General features: G+C 48.9%; 1 protein-coding gene across 10 annotated transcripts in view; it reads right to left on the reverse strand.

The window, feature by feature from the left end:
- dpy (fibrillin-like protein dumpy) overlaps window positions 1–14,934 on the reverse strand; it is a 116,808-nt gene that overhangs the window by 69,673 nt on the left and 32,201 nt on the right. For 9 of the 10 annotated variants that reach the window (XM_032438289.2, XM_070209082.1, XM_070209083.1 and 6 more), the window contains exons 8-12: window positions 7,234–14,514; window positions 6,461–6,769; window positions 4,598–6,406; window positions 4,446–4,538; window positions 16–813 (exon numbers count right to left, since the gene is read on the reverse strand). In XM_032438289.2, the coding sequence (XP_032294180.1) occupies window positions 16–813; window positions 4,446–4,538; window positions 4,598–6,406; window positions 6,461–6,769; window positions 7,234–14,514 (10,290 nt within the window). The remainder of the gene's footprint in view (window positions 1–15; window positions 814–4,445; window positions 4,539–4,597; window positions 6,407–6,460; window positions 6,770–7,233; window positions 14,515–14,934) is intronic. The other variant, XM_032438286.2, reaches the window with a different exon arrangement.

The raw sequence follows: 14,934 nt of genomic DNA on the forward strand, positions 1-14,934 counted from the left end.
ACGTTTGTGCTTTACCTTTTTGACATCCGTATTTGGCATCGGCTATAAATCCAGTTGGGCAGAATTTACATATCGGCTTATGATCCTCGACAATGCATGGCGAGTTGGATGCGCACGTGGCAAACTTGCACGGATCGACGCACTGATAATTACGACAGGCCAAGCCCGCTGGACAGCCAGCATCACGCAAACATATTGATATCGATGGCTGGCAATCGCGCATGCAAATACATACAGGCTTATGATCTTGTACCTCACATGATTTATTTTCGGCACAAATAGGGGCACGGCCCAGTGGCACTATACACGGGTTTCGACACTTGCCATCCGTGCAGGCCATATTCGAGGCACAGTCATCATCGCGATAGCATTCGCGCTTATCCGGTGCACAGGTCAATTCACCATACTCATTGACAATAAAGCCTGATTTGCATATGCAAACGGGCTGGTGGCGACGTGTCTCACACTTCTTATTACTCTCACAAATAAATAGGGGATTGTTGCAAGGATCTGTGCATTGGCCGAATTGACCGCACTGTAAGGTTTCTGGACACTCGGCATCACTGGCGCATGGTATTTGCTCCTTTGTCTTGGGGTCTGTGTCTTCTGGCACACATTTCGGATCCGGCTTGCACTCGACCTCGGGTCGACCTATGTGACAGCTGGGACAGGAGCACCGCGGACGATGCAGCACTGTCTGACATAGCGCATTTATGCCACACGCGCCACGCATTGTACAAGGATCGGTGCAGTGTCCTTGCAGGCATGATTTCTCACTGGGACAATCCGTATCTGAGTAGCATTGATCGGTGTCTAAAACGTAACGTTACAGCGGCAGCGAAGAACGAGAGAGAGAGAGAGAGATAGACAGGTTGTTGGTTGTTTATACTATGTTAATCGTTGGGATCACTCAACTATTCGGTGGCATATACGATAGAGGTATCCTAAAAAATGTACTTGTTGTTTGCTGTTTTTTTTTTTTTTTTGCATTGTTTAAATTACGAAACATTGAAGTTCATTTAAGTAAGAGTGCAAAATCGAAATCATTTAGATTTAGTTGTTGGAATTAGACAGACAAGCGAGTGTGTTTCGGTTGAAGTGTGGGGGAGGGGTACGTAGTGTAAACAGACAAAATGGTATGCAAACGTGGGGTCAGATAAGAAACTTAATGCTAATATTTTCTAAAAACAAAAATAGAAAAACTTAAACAAATCAATATATTAATAGTATAATCCAGTGTTGGTTGTTTCGATTGATTTTTTTTTGTTTGGTTCGGTTTGATTTGGTTTTGTTTTGAGTACTATGTTTGTGGTGGGGGTTTGGGGGTGTGTGTTCAGAAATATGTCAGTGGGATTGCTGTGGTTTTGAGTTTGGATTTGGGTATTGTGCACAGGATTTGTTAAAGTAATTAAATATATATTGGGGGTCTTTAACGAATTGTTATCAGAAAAAGACTAAAGAAATTGTAAAAGAAATCAGAAAAAAAATTTTAGATAAATTATATTCAGTTGGGTGCAGTTATTGATCTTAAAAGTAGGGAGCAAAAGTTTTAGTAGACACTGTTTAAGATTTGTTGTCAATGTCAACATCAAATTGCAGAACTGTGAAGGGAACATCTCACATTATTTCAGGTTGCTTCTAATAAGCTTCTATAAAAGCTTGAAGCTTAAATTATCAAATATGTATATATAATTGTATAATAGGTTGCTTTATTTGATTGGTATGGTGATTAATTGCTTTTGTTGGTTGGTATGAATTTGGTAAGTCTTCGAGCAGCGGGCAAACGAGCGAGCGAGCAGCCTTATAGATAATAATAAGATCGAGTGAGCAATAGTTACAATCCTTGATGAATAACCAATTATTATATAACGAGTGTGTTTATACTGGTGTAGAGATAGAGAGATTTGCGCTTGATTTGCCCAATTATTTGCATTTTTATATATGGACATGTTTATTGTTTTTTTTTCTTTTTTTTAGCAATGATCTCTTTGGTCTAAAGCGAAGATTTTCATATATTTCTTGAGTTATGGTAAAAATTACACGACATCCAACACATGCGCTCTGCCCTCACGAGAGACACGTTATTGGTGATTGATTGGGTGAGTGAATAAGGCATGATAAAGGTAGGAAGAGAGATATAGAATAAGACGAAATTAGCGAGATAGGTAGAAAAACTGAACGCAGGCATACGAATGATATATATCAAACTGCAAGGTCTAGAAGGTACAACGTTTGACTAAAGCGATATTAGCGGAAAGTAGTAGAAAATCGATAAGTACAATTTGGAAAAGTACGTTAAAGTAGTTAGGTAGATTTACTGGATTTATTTTTTATGATATGTTATTCAAATTCACAATTGATAAATTTGGTATTTAAATATTTACAGGTTGTTTTATATTTATTCTTTTGGGTTAGTTGGACGGCCGCAAAGACACGGCACATTTGTATACGCATGTATGTACATTTGTGATTAATCACATATACAAATTTCTGTATATACAACTTAAAGACTAGTCAAATTTACCAAAATATATTTGCAGTGTTAGTTAAATTTAGTTACAGTTTTTGTTGTTGTTTTTTAAAGATTTGCATCTGTTCGGAAGCGATTTTCAACCAATAGACGAGCTAAAGTGTGCTATGTAGGCGGTAGAAGCAATCAGAGCATGGATCTTAAAATTTACAAGTAATTTAGGAGTTTTGTACAAAAATGAACGGCCTTATCTTCGGTTAATGCAAATATTGTAAGACTTGCTTTGAGAAATGAATTGAAAAGTAGTAGTTGTAATTTATCTATACATACGATTTTATGAGACTTATATTCAGTACTATAGTACACTTGAACTGACAATAACAAAAATTGACTTTAAGCATATGTGAACCATGTGTGAGAATTGTCCCGTCCACAGTTCCCAATCTGAGACTTTGTTCATTCGAGAAATGTAATAATAGATTTGTAAAATTTTTTGTATTTGTTTGTTGTTTTAGCGAAGGAAACGACAGAATGGCGCAGGGGGCAAAATAATGGATAACAATGTTGGTTTATTTTATAGGGTACATTTTGGGGTCGGTCGGATAGAGCATAGGAGTCACAGGATGGGATTAACGGGAGCAAGGATATCGATGATAATATTTTGTTTACCGTGGGTAGCAAGGATGTGTCTAGGATTTATTGTTTTTTTTTTTTTAATTATTTCTTTATAATAAGCGTTGCATTTAGTGTTGTTGTTTGTTGTTCTTTCTGCACTTTTAGTGCCCGGTTTCGGCTGTGATTAAGGGCTACATATCGCTATCGCGGCATTCGATATTAACACTATACGATATTTATTAAAGATGAACCAACTTGTCTACTGATCTGTGCGTTAAACGATTTCATAAACCTAAGGTGATGTATGCCGCGGAGCTGGGTGTGTTGCCACATGCAACACTCCAAAATATGGGTTATTAAAAGCCAATTATACGAAATTATGTGTCTAAGGCGTTGAGTATATGCTAAATGAATGCTAAATGATAATCGCAAGCCTTAAAGCTTTATGAAATTGGGCTGCCAAAGTTTAACGAAACGAAAGTTGAAAAATGCACTAAATGTCGTTTTTAATGTTTTCCGTATAGTTAATCAAAATTTGCTTATATTATTAATATAAAGTTTTGCTGCAGTTATTTTGCGAAAAATGGGGTTTCATAAATGAATTCTAAGCACAGATTGGGTAACCGCGATAGCGACAGCAACATTCCACGATCTCCCATATGCGTTGATCTTAGCAGTGGTGGGTAGAATGTCATAAAATACTTATATATGATTATCATATGGAAACCTTCCTTAAAAACTATCACTCACTTTTAAGCAAGTGTGTTGAAATTATAACTATTTAGTTTTTATTTTAAAGAAACTGTTTTAAATAATTGCATTTGAGTTGTGTAGCTGTGTTTTGTTTGTGTTTCTTGTACTAGTGGGTATATATGTGTGTGTGTGTGTGTGTCTATTGTGCGCGGGGATTTGATTAAAAAAATCTTTTACACTTGAAAACTTGGAACATGTGTATAGGTTGTTAAATTTTTAATTAATAATTTCATTAATTTAATTTATCATTATTAAAACACACACTACACTGGAACTTTGAATTAAGTTTTTTGTGGCAGCTGTAAAAGCTGTTAAATTAGTGAAATTAGCTGGTTTTAAAGTTTTTATAAACAACTCATAGCTAGATAATCAAACCAAATACATATTATAACAACAATATCGGTTTTTGTTACTGACTGAACTCCAGTTATATGTATGTCAATAATAACGGCAACAATAAACGATAATAACGCTAACTGATTACTCCAATGAAATATAGTATATTAACCAACGATAACTTTGTCGGAAACGCTGGCTAACATTATTAGAATTAGCTGTATTCTAGCTACTAAAGGTATTATAAATAATGTAGACTTGGGCCACTTACCCTGCTGGCAGACATAATCATAGCCTTGGCGCACACAGTCACCAATATCACAGCCTCGCGTGCGGCAGTCCTCTTTTGGTGGGGTCAAATGGCCTGGAAGCATGGGATGTATGTTTTTATAACCAACCCGTTTTAAATATTAAGTCACTTACAGTGCACATAGGCATCGCCGTTGGGGAAGTCCTCGGGGCAGTAACATTCGGCCTGATCGTTGCTTAGAACACGACAGGCGGCATTTAGACCGCAGGGTTGTTCATGACAAGCATTAACCAATGTACCTTCGCATAGACAACCCTTGTGGGCATCGCCCATGCAGCCATCCATGCAGGCACATTCGTAGCCTCCGGGTAGCTCAATGCACTTGGAATTCACGCCGCAAGGATTGTTCGAGCAGCCGCCATCTAGTGGCTGACATTCGCTGGCGGGATTGCCAAAGAAGTCTGGTGGGCATGAGCATTGGGCTTTACGATTGACCACACGACATTGCGCATTTGTGCCACAGGCTCCAAACTCGAGGCATGGATTCCGACACTTGCCCTGATCGCAGCGCTTACTCGACTCGCAGTCGTTATCCTGTCGACACTCGAACTGTACACACTCCTTGCTTGGTTCGCCCTCATAGCCATCAGGGCAGTAGCATAGCATACGATGCTCGGACACTGTGCACAGCGCATTGCGACCACAGGCCCTGTCATCGGCACAGGGATCAACGCATTTGCCATTAAGGCAGCTCTGGTCAGCAGCACAGTCTCCATTCGACTTGCAGCCGGCAATGCAGGCACCGCGCTCGCACAGCTGTCCCAGCGGACACTGACGCTTGGCGCCGCACTTGTTGCGGCACTTGCCGCGTGCGCACTGCTGTCCACAGTCGCAGTCCTCAGTGCGGCTGCATTTTGCGGCGCAATAGGCGCCGCTTTCGTCACATTCACAACCTGGATGACAACGCTCGGGCGGTAGCTGACAGCCGGTTAGGCCATCGCCAATGAATGAAGCTGGACACTGGCACTGGACACCGTGATTGATGACAAGGCATTCAGCGCATTGCCCGCACTGGCCAGGTGCTTGGCAGGGATTTTGGCACTTCTTATTAACGCAAGCCTCTTCGCTAGCGCAGCTGAGATCGTTGCGGCATCCCGTTTGGCATACGCGATTCTCACAGATCTGACCTTGAGCACAGGCGCTATCCGTGTTGCACACGGTGCGACATGTGCCGCGCATACAGCGTTCATCCGAGAGGCAGTTCTGATCGTTACGGCATTTTCCCTGGCAACTGCCTGCATAGCAGAGCTGATTTGCATCGCAGTCCTCGTTGCGACCACAGGCAGTGCGTGGCGCCTTGCATGCCACGTTGGCATTGCCACTGAGTCCCTCGGGGCAGCTACATTGCTTTCGATGGTCGATGGCCTGGCAAAGTGCATTAGTGCCGCATGCAGTGGGCTCCGAGCAGGGATCTACGCATTGCTGGCCAATGCAGGCCAAATGATTGGGGCAGCCTTGGTCGGAGCGGCAGCCCGTGACGCAGTTAAGTCCCAGACACAGCTCTCCATTGGCACACTCGTTATCATGGCGGCAGAGCGGCTTGCAGACACCCTGTTGGCAACGCTCATTGGTCAGGCAGCCGGCATCGTCGGCACACAGTGGACGACAAACGGACTCAAAACAGGCCAGCCCATTGTTGCAGTCGCGGTTCTCATGGCACTCCAGAGGGGGCGTTCGCACACAACCCACCTGGGGTGTGGGGTTGGGCACCATATTGTCCAGACAACTGCAGCTGGCGCGATGATTTGACACCGAGCATACGGCGTTGGGTCCGCAAGGATTCTCAACGCAGGGATTGACGCACTTATCGTTGCGACAGGATTCGGAAGCGCTGCAATCGTCATCCACGTGACAGCCATAGACGCACTTGTTATGCAGGCACACATGGCCCAGGAAGCAGTCGTTGTCGACACGGCAGGTTACTAGAGAAAGATGAAAATTAAAGGAGAATACTTCGTCGGTTAGAAACTACTTACACATGCAGTTGCCACGCAGGCACTTTTCATTGGAGGCGCACTCCAGATCATTGTGACAGATGGGCAGGCACATTGAGTCGCGGCAGGTGTAACCAGGCGCACAGTCACCATCGCAGGCCACCGGCACACGCACGCATTCCTTGGCTGCGTCGCCAGTAAAGCCCTCCGGGCAATGGCACTGTTTCACATGGCTCAGCATCAGGCATTCGGCATTCTGGCCACATGCCTGCGGTTGCTGACAGGGGTCAAAGCATTGACCGCCCTGACACACTTCCGATGGAGCACACTCGGTGTCAAGCAAACAGGCAGCTGTTGGTAGATTCGATAGAATTAGCAAAGATATAATTGGATTTAGCTGCCTAGCTTTTGGTTGGCGTTACGGTCTTGCCTTGTACGTGTGGTGTTGTTGTCGTGTGTATATATTGTTGTTTAGTTTACAGTTAGTCTATGCTACGGGTAGCACTGTGATCAAAGCCAGTCCAAAGTTAGACCAGAGCTGCGAGAGTAGCTCTTGCAGTTGCTGCAGTATTGAGTCTTAAGCCAATGGCTTATTATGCTCAACGCCTGCTCAGGAAGAAGAGATTCTTCGCTAAGCTGGCCTTGTATGCATATCTTTTGACTATAAACACAACCCACAACAAATATTTGTGCTAGTTTGTAAGTGTGTAATTAGTTAATTAAGTTTGTGGGTAGTTGGTAGCTGGTAAATGTCTAGTAGTCGGTTTTAGCCACTCGGGTTTGTGCTCGGGTTGGTGTTTGGTGTTAGTACTTACGTTTACATACGCTTTCTGAGCAGTATGTGTTGGTGGGACAATCGCTAGTGATTTGGCAGGGCATTGGCAATGGCTTGCAACCGGCCAGCCGGTCAGCGGGTTGGCCGTCGTAGCCATTGCGACATGCACAGTGCGCCACATGACCTTTCGGAACACATTCCGCATTGGGGCCACACTGCAGCTGAGCGCACACATCCTGGCATTTGGGTACTCCGTTAGTCTTGGTACATGCGGCATGCGGGGGACAATCGTCGTGCGTCTCGCACTCGACGGAGCTGCGGCAACCCTCGTTGTAGGGATCGCCGACGAGACCAGGTGGACAGGTGCATTTGTAGGAACCACGCGAATTGCGACAACGGGCGCCGGGTCCGCACGGCGCGTCCTTACAAAAGTCAATGATATCACAACGGATGCGCGGATCGCCACTGAATCCGGGCTGACAGTGGCACACCTGATGATGATTCTCGGTAGTGCAAAGTGCATTCTCTCCGCACGGCTGACCAATCAAGCAGGCGATCTTGCACATATGATTGTCGCAGCTTTTATCGTTGGAACAGTCAGCATCAGTGCTGCACTCGATTTTGCGGCAGCCAGAACGGGCATCCCCAAAGAAACCCTCCTTGCATATGCAGTCGGGCTCATGGGAGCGCGCAATGCATTCCGCGTTGCGTCCACAAGCAGAGCGTCCAAGGCAGACAGATTCACATCGAGCACGTCCGTAGGCATCGACAAGGCAAGTTTCATCCTCGCCGCAGTCGCTATTAACACTGCACTCCATCTCTTTGACGCAAATGTTGTTTTGGCAGAACTGGAACTGTGGACAGGTGGTGTTCGTCTTGCAGGTGCTCTTGCAGACGCCCTGCAGACATAGCTGCTCCGAAATACAATCGCGATTACTGCTGCATAAAGGACTGCATATTCCGTGCGCACAGATGCTGCCCTGTGGACACTGAGTGTCCTGTTGGCAGTATTGAAGCGGCACACAGCCTTGTTTAGCATCTCCAGTGCTGCCCGACTCGCACGCACAGACACCAATATGATTCTGCACCGAACATCGAGCCAGCGCACCACAGGCATTCGGGAGCGAGCAGGGATCAATACACTTGGCATCTAGGCAGGCCTTATCAGCGCCACAGTCGCCATTGTCGGCGCACTCGATGTGCACGCATTCTACTTGCGGATCACCACGCGAGTTGGCAGGACAGCTGCAAATGGCATTGTGAGACTGGGCTAAGCAATTTGCATTTAGCCCACAAGCGTTTTGGCGCTCACAAGGACTACGGCATCGGGAGTTCTGGCAGCTGGCCGTGGTCGGGCAGTCAGCATCGCTGAGGCATTCGCTTGGATCGCGACAGCCCGCCTGCAGAGGATCACCAATTAGTCCCTCGGGGCACTTACAGTTGAAGCTGCCGGGCAGATTGTCGCAGAAAGCTGTGCTATGACAAGGCTGGTGTAAGCACTCGTTGATATCCTCACAAGCTTCATTGATAAGCTGGTAGCCTTCGTTACATTCACATACGGCTTTGTGATCTGACACCTGACAGCTGCCCTTACCGCAGCTGATTAGGTCACATGGCTTAATACAGCGGTTAGTCTCTGCATCACAGGCTCGATCACTTGCGCAGTCCACATGATCAATACACTCTACTTTAAAACAACCGACACCGGTGTCATTGGGATCTCCCAGATAGCCAGCAGGACAGGTGCACACTGACTCATGGGCTTCCGCTTGGCATTGCGCATTGGCTCCACATACCGTGTGCAAACAAGGATCCGTGCACTTGCCATGAATACAGGACAAGCTATTGGCGCAGTCGTCAGGCTTGTTGCACTCTCTCGGCTTTGTGCAACCCAGTTGTGTGTAACCATCTCCAACGGTGCCCTCCGGACAGACGCAACGATAAGAGCCAGGCACATTTTCACATTTCGCGGTGGCATGGCATGGCTGTTCCGTGCACTCATCAATATCCGAGCATCCGAAGGGCGTGCCAATAAATCCATTGGCGCATTTGCACTTTCCACTTAAACATAGCTCGGTAGGTGGACAATCCGCATCCGATTCGCAGCCAGGCTGGCAGGTGCGATCGCTGTTGCAGATCTCGCCCGCCAGACAATTGTTGCTGGTGTAGCAGACCTTTCTGCAGACCTGCTGGTAGCATCGTTCTCCCACGGCGCAGGCGGAGGTCTTGGTGCAGGGCAGATTACACTGATTGCCAATGCACATATGACCGCTCGGACACTGGTTACTGGCGAGACAGGGAGAGGGCACCCGCACGCAACCTTGTTCGGGTGTTGGGTTGCCCTCGAAGCCATCCGGGCAGGTGCATTGACTGCGATGCTGGGCAATGCTACAGAGCGCATTGGGTCCGCAGCTGGTGCTTGATTGACAAGGATCCATGCACTTGTTACCAATGCACGACTGCTCCTGCTTGCACTCCTTGTTGCTGCGACAGCCGATGGCGCAGTGACCCTCCATACAGGCCAAGCCCTTGGCGCACTGGCTATGATCCAGGCAGGCCACAACGCAAACATTTCCCAAGCAGCTCTCACCATCAGAGCAGTCCTGTGTGTTACGGCATGCCACGCGGCACTGGCCATTGTAGCACAGTTCTCCTCCACAATCGACGTCTGTGAGACACTTGGACGCACTACGTGCGCAGCCGTTCTTTGCAGAGTCGGAGATAGGCTGGAATCGCAGCGGACAGCTGCAAACCGCCTTCCGATTGACCACCTTGCAGTCCGCATTGGCTCCACAGGCATTATCGCAGGGATTTAGACAGCGCCCTCCAGCGCAGATTGTATTTACCGGGCAGTCAGCATCGCCATTGGGGCACTGTCCATCTGGACGGCAGCCCCTGGAATTGGGCTCAGGCTCGCCCACAAATAGGGGTGGGCACTTGCAGCTGGCGCCATCGGGCGTGACCTCACATATTGCCGTGGGATGGCAGCTGCCAGGCGCACAGCCATTTTGCTTAACGCAAGCTACCTCAGGCAGTGGGTTTCCACGGTAGCCGGGCGGACACTGACAGACGGCGCGATGATCTTCGGCCAGGCAAATAGCATTTTCTCCGCAGGATTCCTCATCGCACACATCGTAGCAGGTGTGCGTCATGCGGTTGCACATTTGATTAGTTGGACAATCATGGTTGTAGACGCAGGGCACGCTCTGGCAGCCGTTAAAGGGATCGTACGGATCACCTGCGTAGGGGCCTGGTGGACACTGGCACTGTGCCTGATGATTGTTCGTGATACAAACGGCACGTGGTCCACATTTAACGCTGTCACAAGCGGAACGACAGCTCAGCGACTGCGTGGATTCGTCCTTAATGCACGCTTCCGATTCGGGACATTCAGCATTACTACGGCACTGATGCTTGCGCTCCAACTGGCAGCCATTGCGATCGTTGGGATTTCCCACAAATCCACTTAGGCAATCACATCGTCCTTGATGATGGCGGGCAACGCAAATTGAGTTGGCCGGACAAGTGAACGCATCGCAGATGGCAACACACTTTAGCACACCTAGTACGTCAGGGCGGCAAGCGGAGCCATCTGGGCAGTTCTCATCACTGGTGCAGTCGGGTAGCGAAGGCTTCTCGCATGATGAGACAACTGGATTCCATACGAAGCTATCCGCACAGTTGCAAATGGCGTGTCCGGCTGGATTGATCTTGCAAAGTTCGTTGGGACCACAGACAACGTTGGAGCACAAATTAATGCACTCGCGACTGCCTAGTGCATCTGTTTGACAGCCAAAACCACGTTTGCAATCCTTGTCTGTCTTGCATTTATTTTCAAGATCGGGAACCTTGCGTTCCGGCTGGCAGCCTACTTGTAGATTGCTCGGATTTCCAAAGTATCCGTCGGCGCAAATGCAGGAGGAACGATGATCATCAGCCACACACAGCGCATTGGGACCGCATTGAATCTTGGAACAGGCATCCACGCACTTGCGCAAGCCCTTACCCAGCTGGAAGCAGATCTCCGTGTGGCGGCAGTCCGCATCGTTGCCGCACTGGCCGCGTATACTGCAGCCTTGGCTCAGGTCAAGCGGATCTCCCACATAGCCCAGCGGGCACAAACATTTGCCTGCGTCGCAAATTGCACGCGGCCCACACGCTGTGTTGGAGCATAGATTCTTGCACTGGCCACCTTGACAGCTGTAGCCATCGGGGCATTCTACGCGCTCGCTGCACTGACACTGGTTAGCATCCTGACAGAACTTGCTCTCAATAGGCTGGCAGCTGCTGTATGGATTGCCGGCATGGCCGGATAGACAGAGACACTCAAAGCTACCCGCTGTGTTAAGGCAGGCAGCGTTTAGACCGCACGGCTTGTTGACGCACTCGTCCACATCCTGGCAGCCCACATAGGGGTTACCGTTAAATCCTTGTGGACATATGCATGTAATCTGATTATCCGCACCACGGCACTCGGCATTCGGTCCGCAGCTGTTTGGTTGGCAGACGTTCTTTTTCTGGGCGCCGCATCCCTCGTAGGGATTACCAAAGGTGCCTGGGTTACAGGCGCAACGGCTCTGGCCTAGTCCATACTCGCAATGCGCATTTTCGCCGCAGTTTGGTGAGCATTTGGCTTGTTCGATGGGTGGCATGCATAGCAGATCAGGATTGCCCACAAAGTTAGGCTCACAGACACATTTACCGTTGTTCTTATCGCAGGTGGCGCCAATGCCACAGACAACGCCCTCGCAACGTTCCTTACAGCGTCCATTAATACAGATCTGACGCTCATCGCAGGGTCTAGAGGCAGTGCACTGATCAGTGCTGCAGCTTCCGCCCGGGAAGGGATTGCCTAAGTAGCCCTGTGGGCACTTGCATGTGGGTCCCTCGCTGGTGGGTATGCAAAGCGCGCCATCACCGCAGATTATATCCTGGCACTGCGATACACAATCGCCATCGGCATTCTTGACGAAACCTACACGACAGCGGCACCAGCCTGCATGCTGTTCCGTCTCGCAATAGGCGTTGGAGCCACATAGCAGACTGGCGCAGGGACTGAGACAGCTGCCATCCAGACAGGCTAGATTGCTAGCGCAGTCTTCGTTGTTAAGGCAGGTACTCTTTGGTACGCCGTTCTCCAGTATGCAACCACTCTTGTAGGGATCACCGGTGAATCCCTTGGGGCAGACGCATTGGTAGCCGCCCTTTTTGTTGACACAGTAGGCACCATAGGCGCAGGGCAAGTGGGCGCACTCATCTTCATCGGTGCATCCGAGCAGTGGGTCACCTTTAAATCCCGCTTCGCACATGCACTGCGGTGGATCGGATGGCGTGCACTTGGCATTGATGCCACAGGCGAAACGCTCACAGGGACTCTTACATTTGTTGTTATCCTGTGGATCCAGAAAGTAGGGCGGCGGGCAAACACATTCGCCTGGCTGTATACATTTTTCATTGCTGGCGCACTCCTTATCAGCAGCACATTTCCGCTGTGCCGGCGCGCAGAGTCCATTGTAGGCATCTCCTTGGTAGCCCTCGGGGCAGTGACAGCTGTAGCCGCCCTGCTGGTTGACGCATTGAGCTCCATAGGCGCATAGCTGAGCACCACGTTCCTCGCACTCATTGACATCTATGCAGCTTCCATCCGGCTGGGTTTGGTAGCCCTTGGGGCAAGCGCAGTAGCTTACACCACCCGCTATAGAAATGCATTCCGCACCGCTGGGGCATGGCTGTCCACTAGAGCAACCAGCCAACACGCAGCTGTTACCGAGCAGCTTATACGGTGCTTGGCATTGACACTCGGGACTGCTGCAGATCTCGCACATGACGAAGGGATTACCGGTATATCCTTGTGGACAGCGACACTCGTAACTGCCTGGCAGATTTTTACAGAGTGCATTCAGGCCACACGCAGGCTTTGCACGCTGTGCTCCACACTCATCAAGATCCTGGCACTGGCCACTTTCGGGATTACGCTCATATCCTTGGCGACAAATACAAACACTGCTGCCTGTAAATGTATCCTGAACACAGCTTTCGCCTAAGGCACACGGACTGGTATCGGAGCAGCCTACAGTCTTGGCTGTGGCGCAGCCTTCGCCATAGGCATCACCAGTGGATCCACCTGGGCATTGGCACAAATACCCGCCGGCTGTGTTGCTGCAAATTGCATTGGCAGCGCAGGGATTGGCGCGGCACTCGTCGATATCACTGCATCCTCCTGGTAATGCTGCATTACCCGTATAGCCTGGCGCGCAGAGGCACTGTGCTTGTCCATTGGCCAGCATGCACTGGGCATGGGCGCCGCAGTCGCGCGTCTCGCAGGGATGTCGACAATCATTGCCAATATTTGGTTCCGGACACAGACAGCGTTTGGTCTCATCGCAGATGGCATTTCCTGGGCACTGCTCGTTGGTGGCGCAGCTAACGATGGGGACGCAGCGCACTGACGGATCCGGGTCTGAAATTGTGCCCTCGGGGCAGCGGCAAGTGTAACCGCCTCCTGGCATATTAACACAATCAGCACCAGCGCCGCATTTACCACCCGCTCGGCACTCATCCACATCTAGGCACTTGCTGTGTGGATCACCTGAGAAGCCGGGTGGACAAGCGCAACTATAGCCACCTGGTGTGTTGGTGCAGCTGGCATTATAGCCACAGCTACCAAAGGGTCCGTGCAACACATCGCACTCATCAATATCCACGCATCCAGCGGCCACATCACTCGGATTATAGGTCCATCCATCCTCGCAAACACAGTACGCTTCGTTCTGATCCGGCTTGCAGTAAGCATGAGCACCACAGTGCACATCCTCGCAGGGCTGCTTGCAAGCCATTCGCGGAGGGCTGCCCACGTAGCCTGCTTCGCAGTCGCATCGATAGGAACCAGGCGTGTTCAGGCATTGGGCATGAGGGCCGCAGGCCTCTGCGTGAGTGCGACACTCATCAATGTCTACGCAGCTGGATCCAATGGGCTCGAATCCGTCCAAGCAGAAACACTGGTTCTCAATGCACTCGGCATTGTTTGTGCAATCAAAGTTGCTGCGACATAAAATGTTCACATCGACTTGTTCGCAGGCCACTTTTGGATCGGGCTTTCCATCATAACCCTGCGGGCATTTGCAATTGTAGCCCGGTACGGTATTTTCACAGATCGCATGCTGTCCACATGGCTTATCCAGTGCGGCGCATTCATCGATATCCACGCAGCCGCGGAACGGATCACCGGTGTAGTCCGGTTTGCACGAACAAACGAAACTGCCGACGGTGTCCGTACATATCGCGTTTTCTCCGCACGGATTATCCTGGCATTCGTTGATGTCTGCACACGTTCACGGTCACGTTGTGCAAGGGGTGAGGGGTACGTGTTTTTGAGGGGAGCAGGCAACGCGTGTTTATTGGCGTGTTTTGTAGCGTTTTTTTTCGGGTCAAGAAGGGAGGCGGTTAAATATATTGTAATTAATTAAATTAGTAATCAAATCAAACAATACAATATTATGAAGTATGTGAAATTATAGCGTGAAAGTCGGGGGAGCGGGTGTGGGAAAAAATGTTTGGATTGGGAAATAGAAGATATTGTCGGGGAAAGCGGAAATAAAAGCGAGGTTTGGAAGCTCTCAATACTTGTAAAAAAGCAGCTGAAAGCATATGGCGAAAGGAAGCACAGAGTATATAAGAGTAGAGAGCAACTGCTAAAGCTTACAAAAGCCATGCATAATTGAAGTTGCGTTTTGCAAGCCTA

The sequence above is a fragment of the Drosophila virilis genome, chromosome 4 (assembly GCF_030788295.1).
Source record: "Drosophila virilis strain 15010-1051.87 chromosome 4, Dvir_AGI_RSII-ME, whole genome shotgun sequence".
Classification (NCBI taxonomy): domain Eukaryota; kingdom Metazoa; phylum Arthropoda; class Insecta; order Diptera; family Drosophilidae; genus Drosophila; species Drosophila virilis.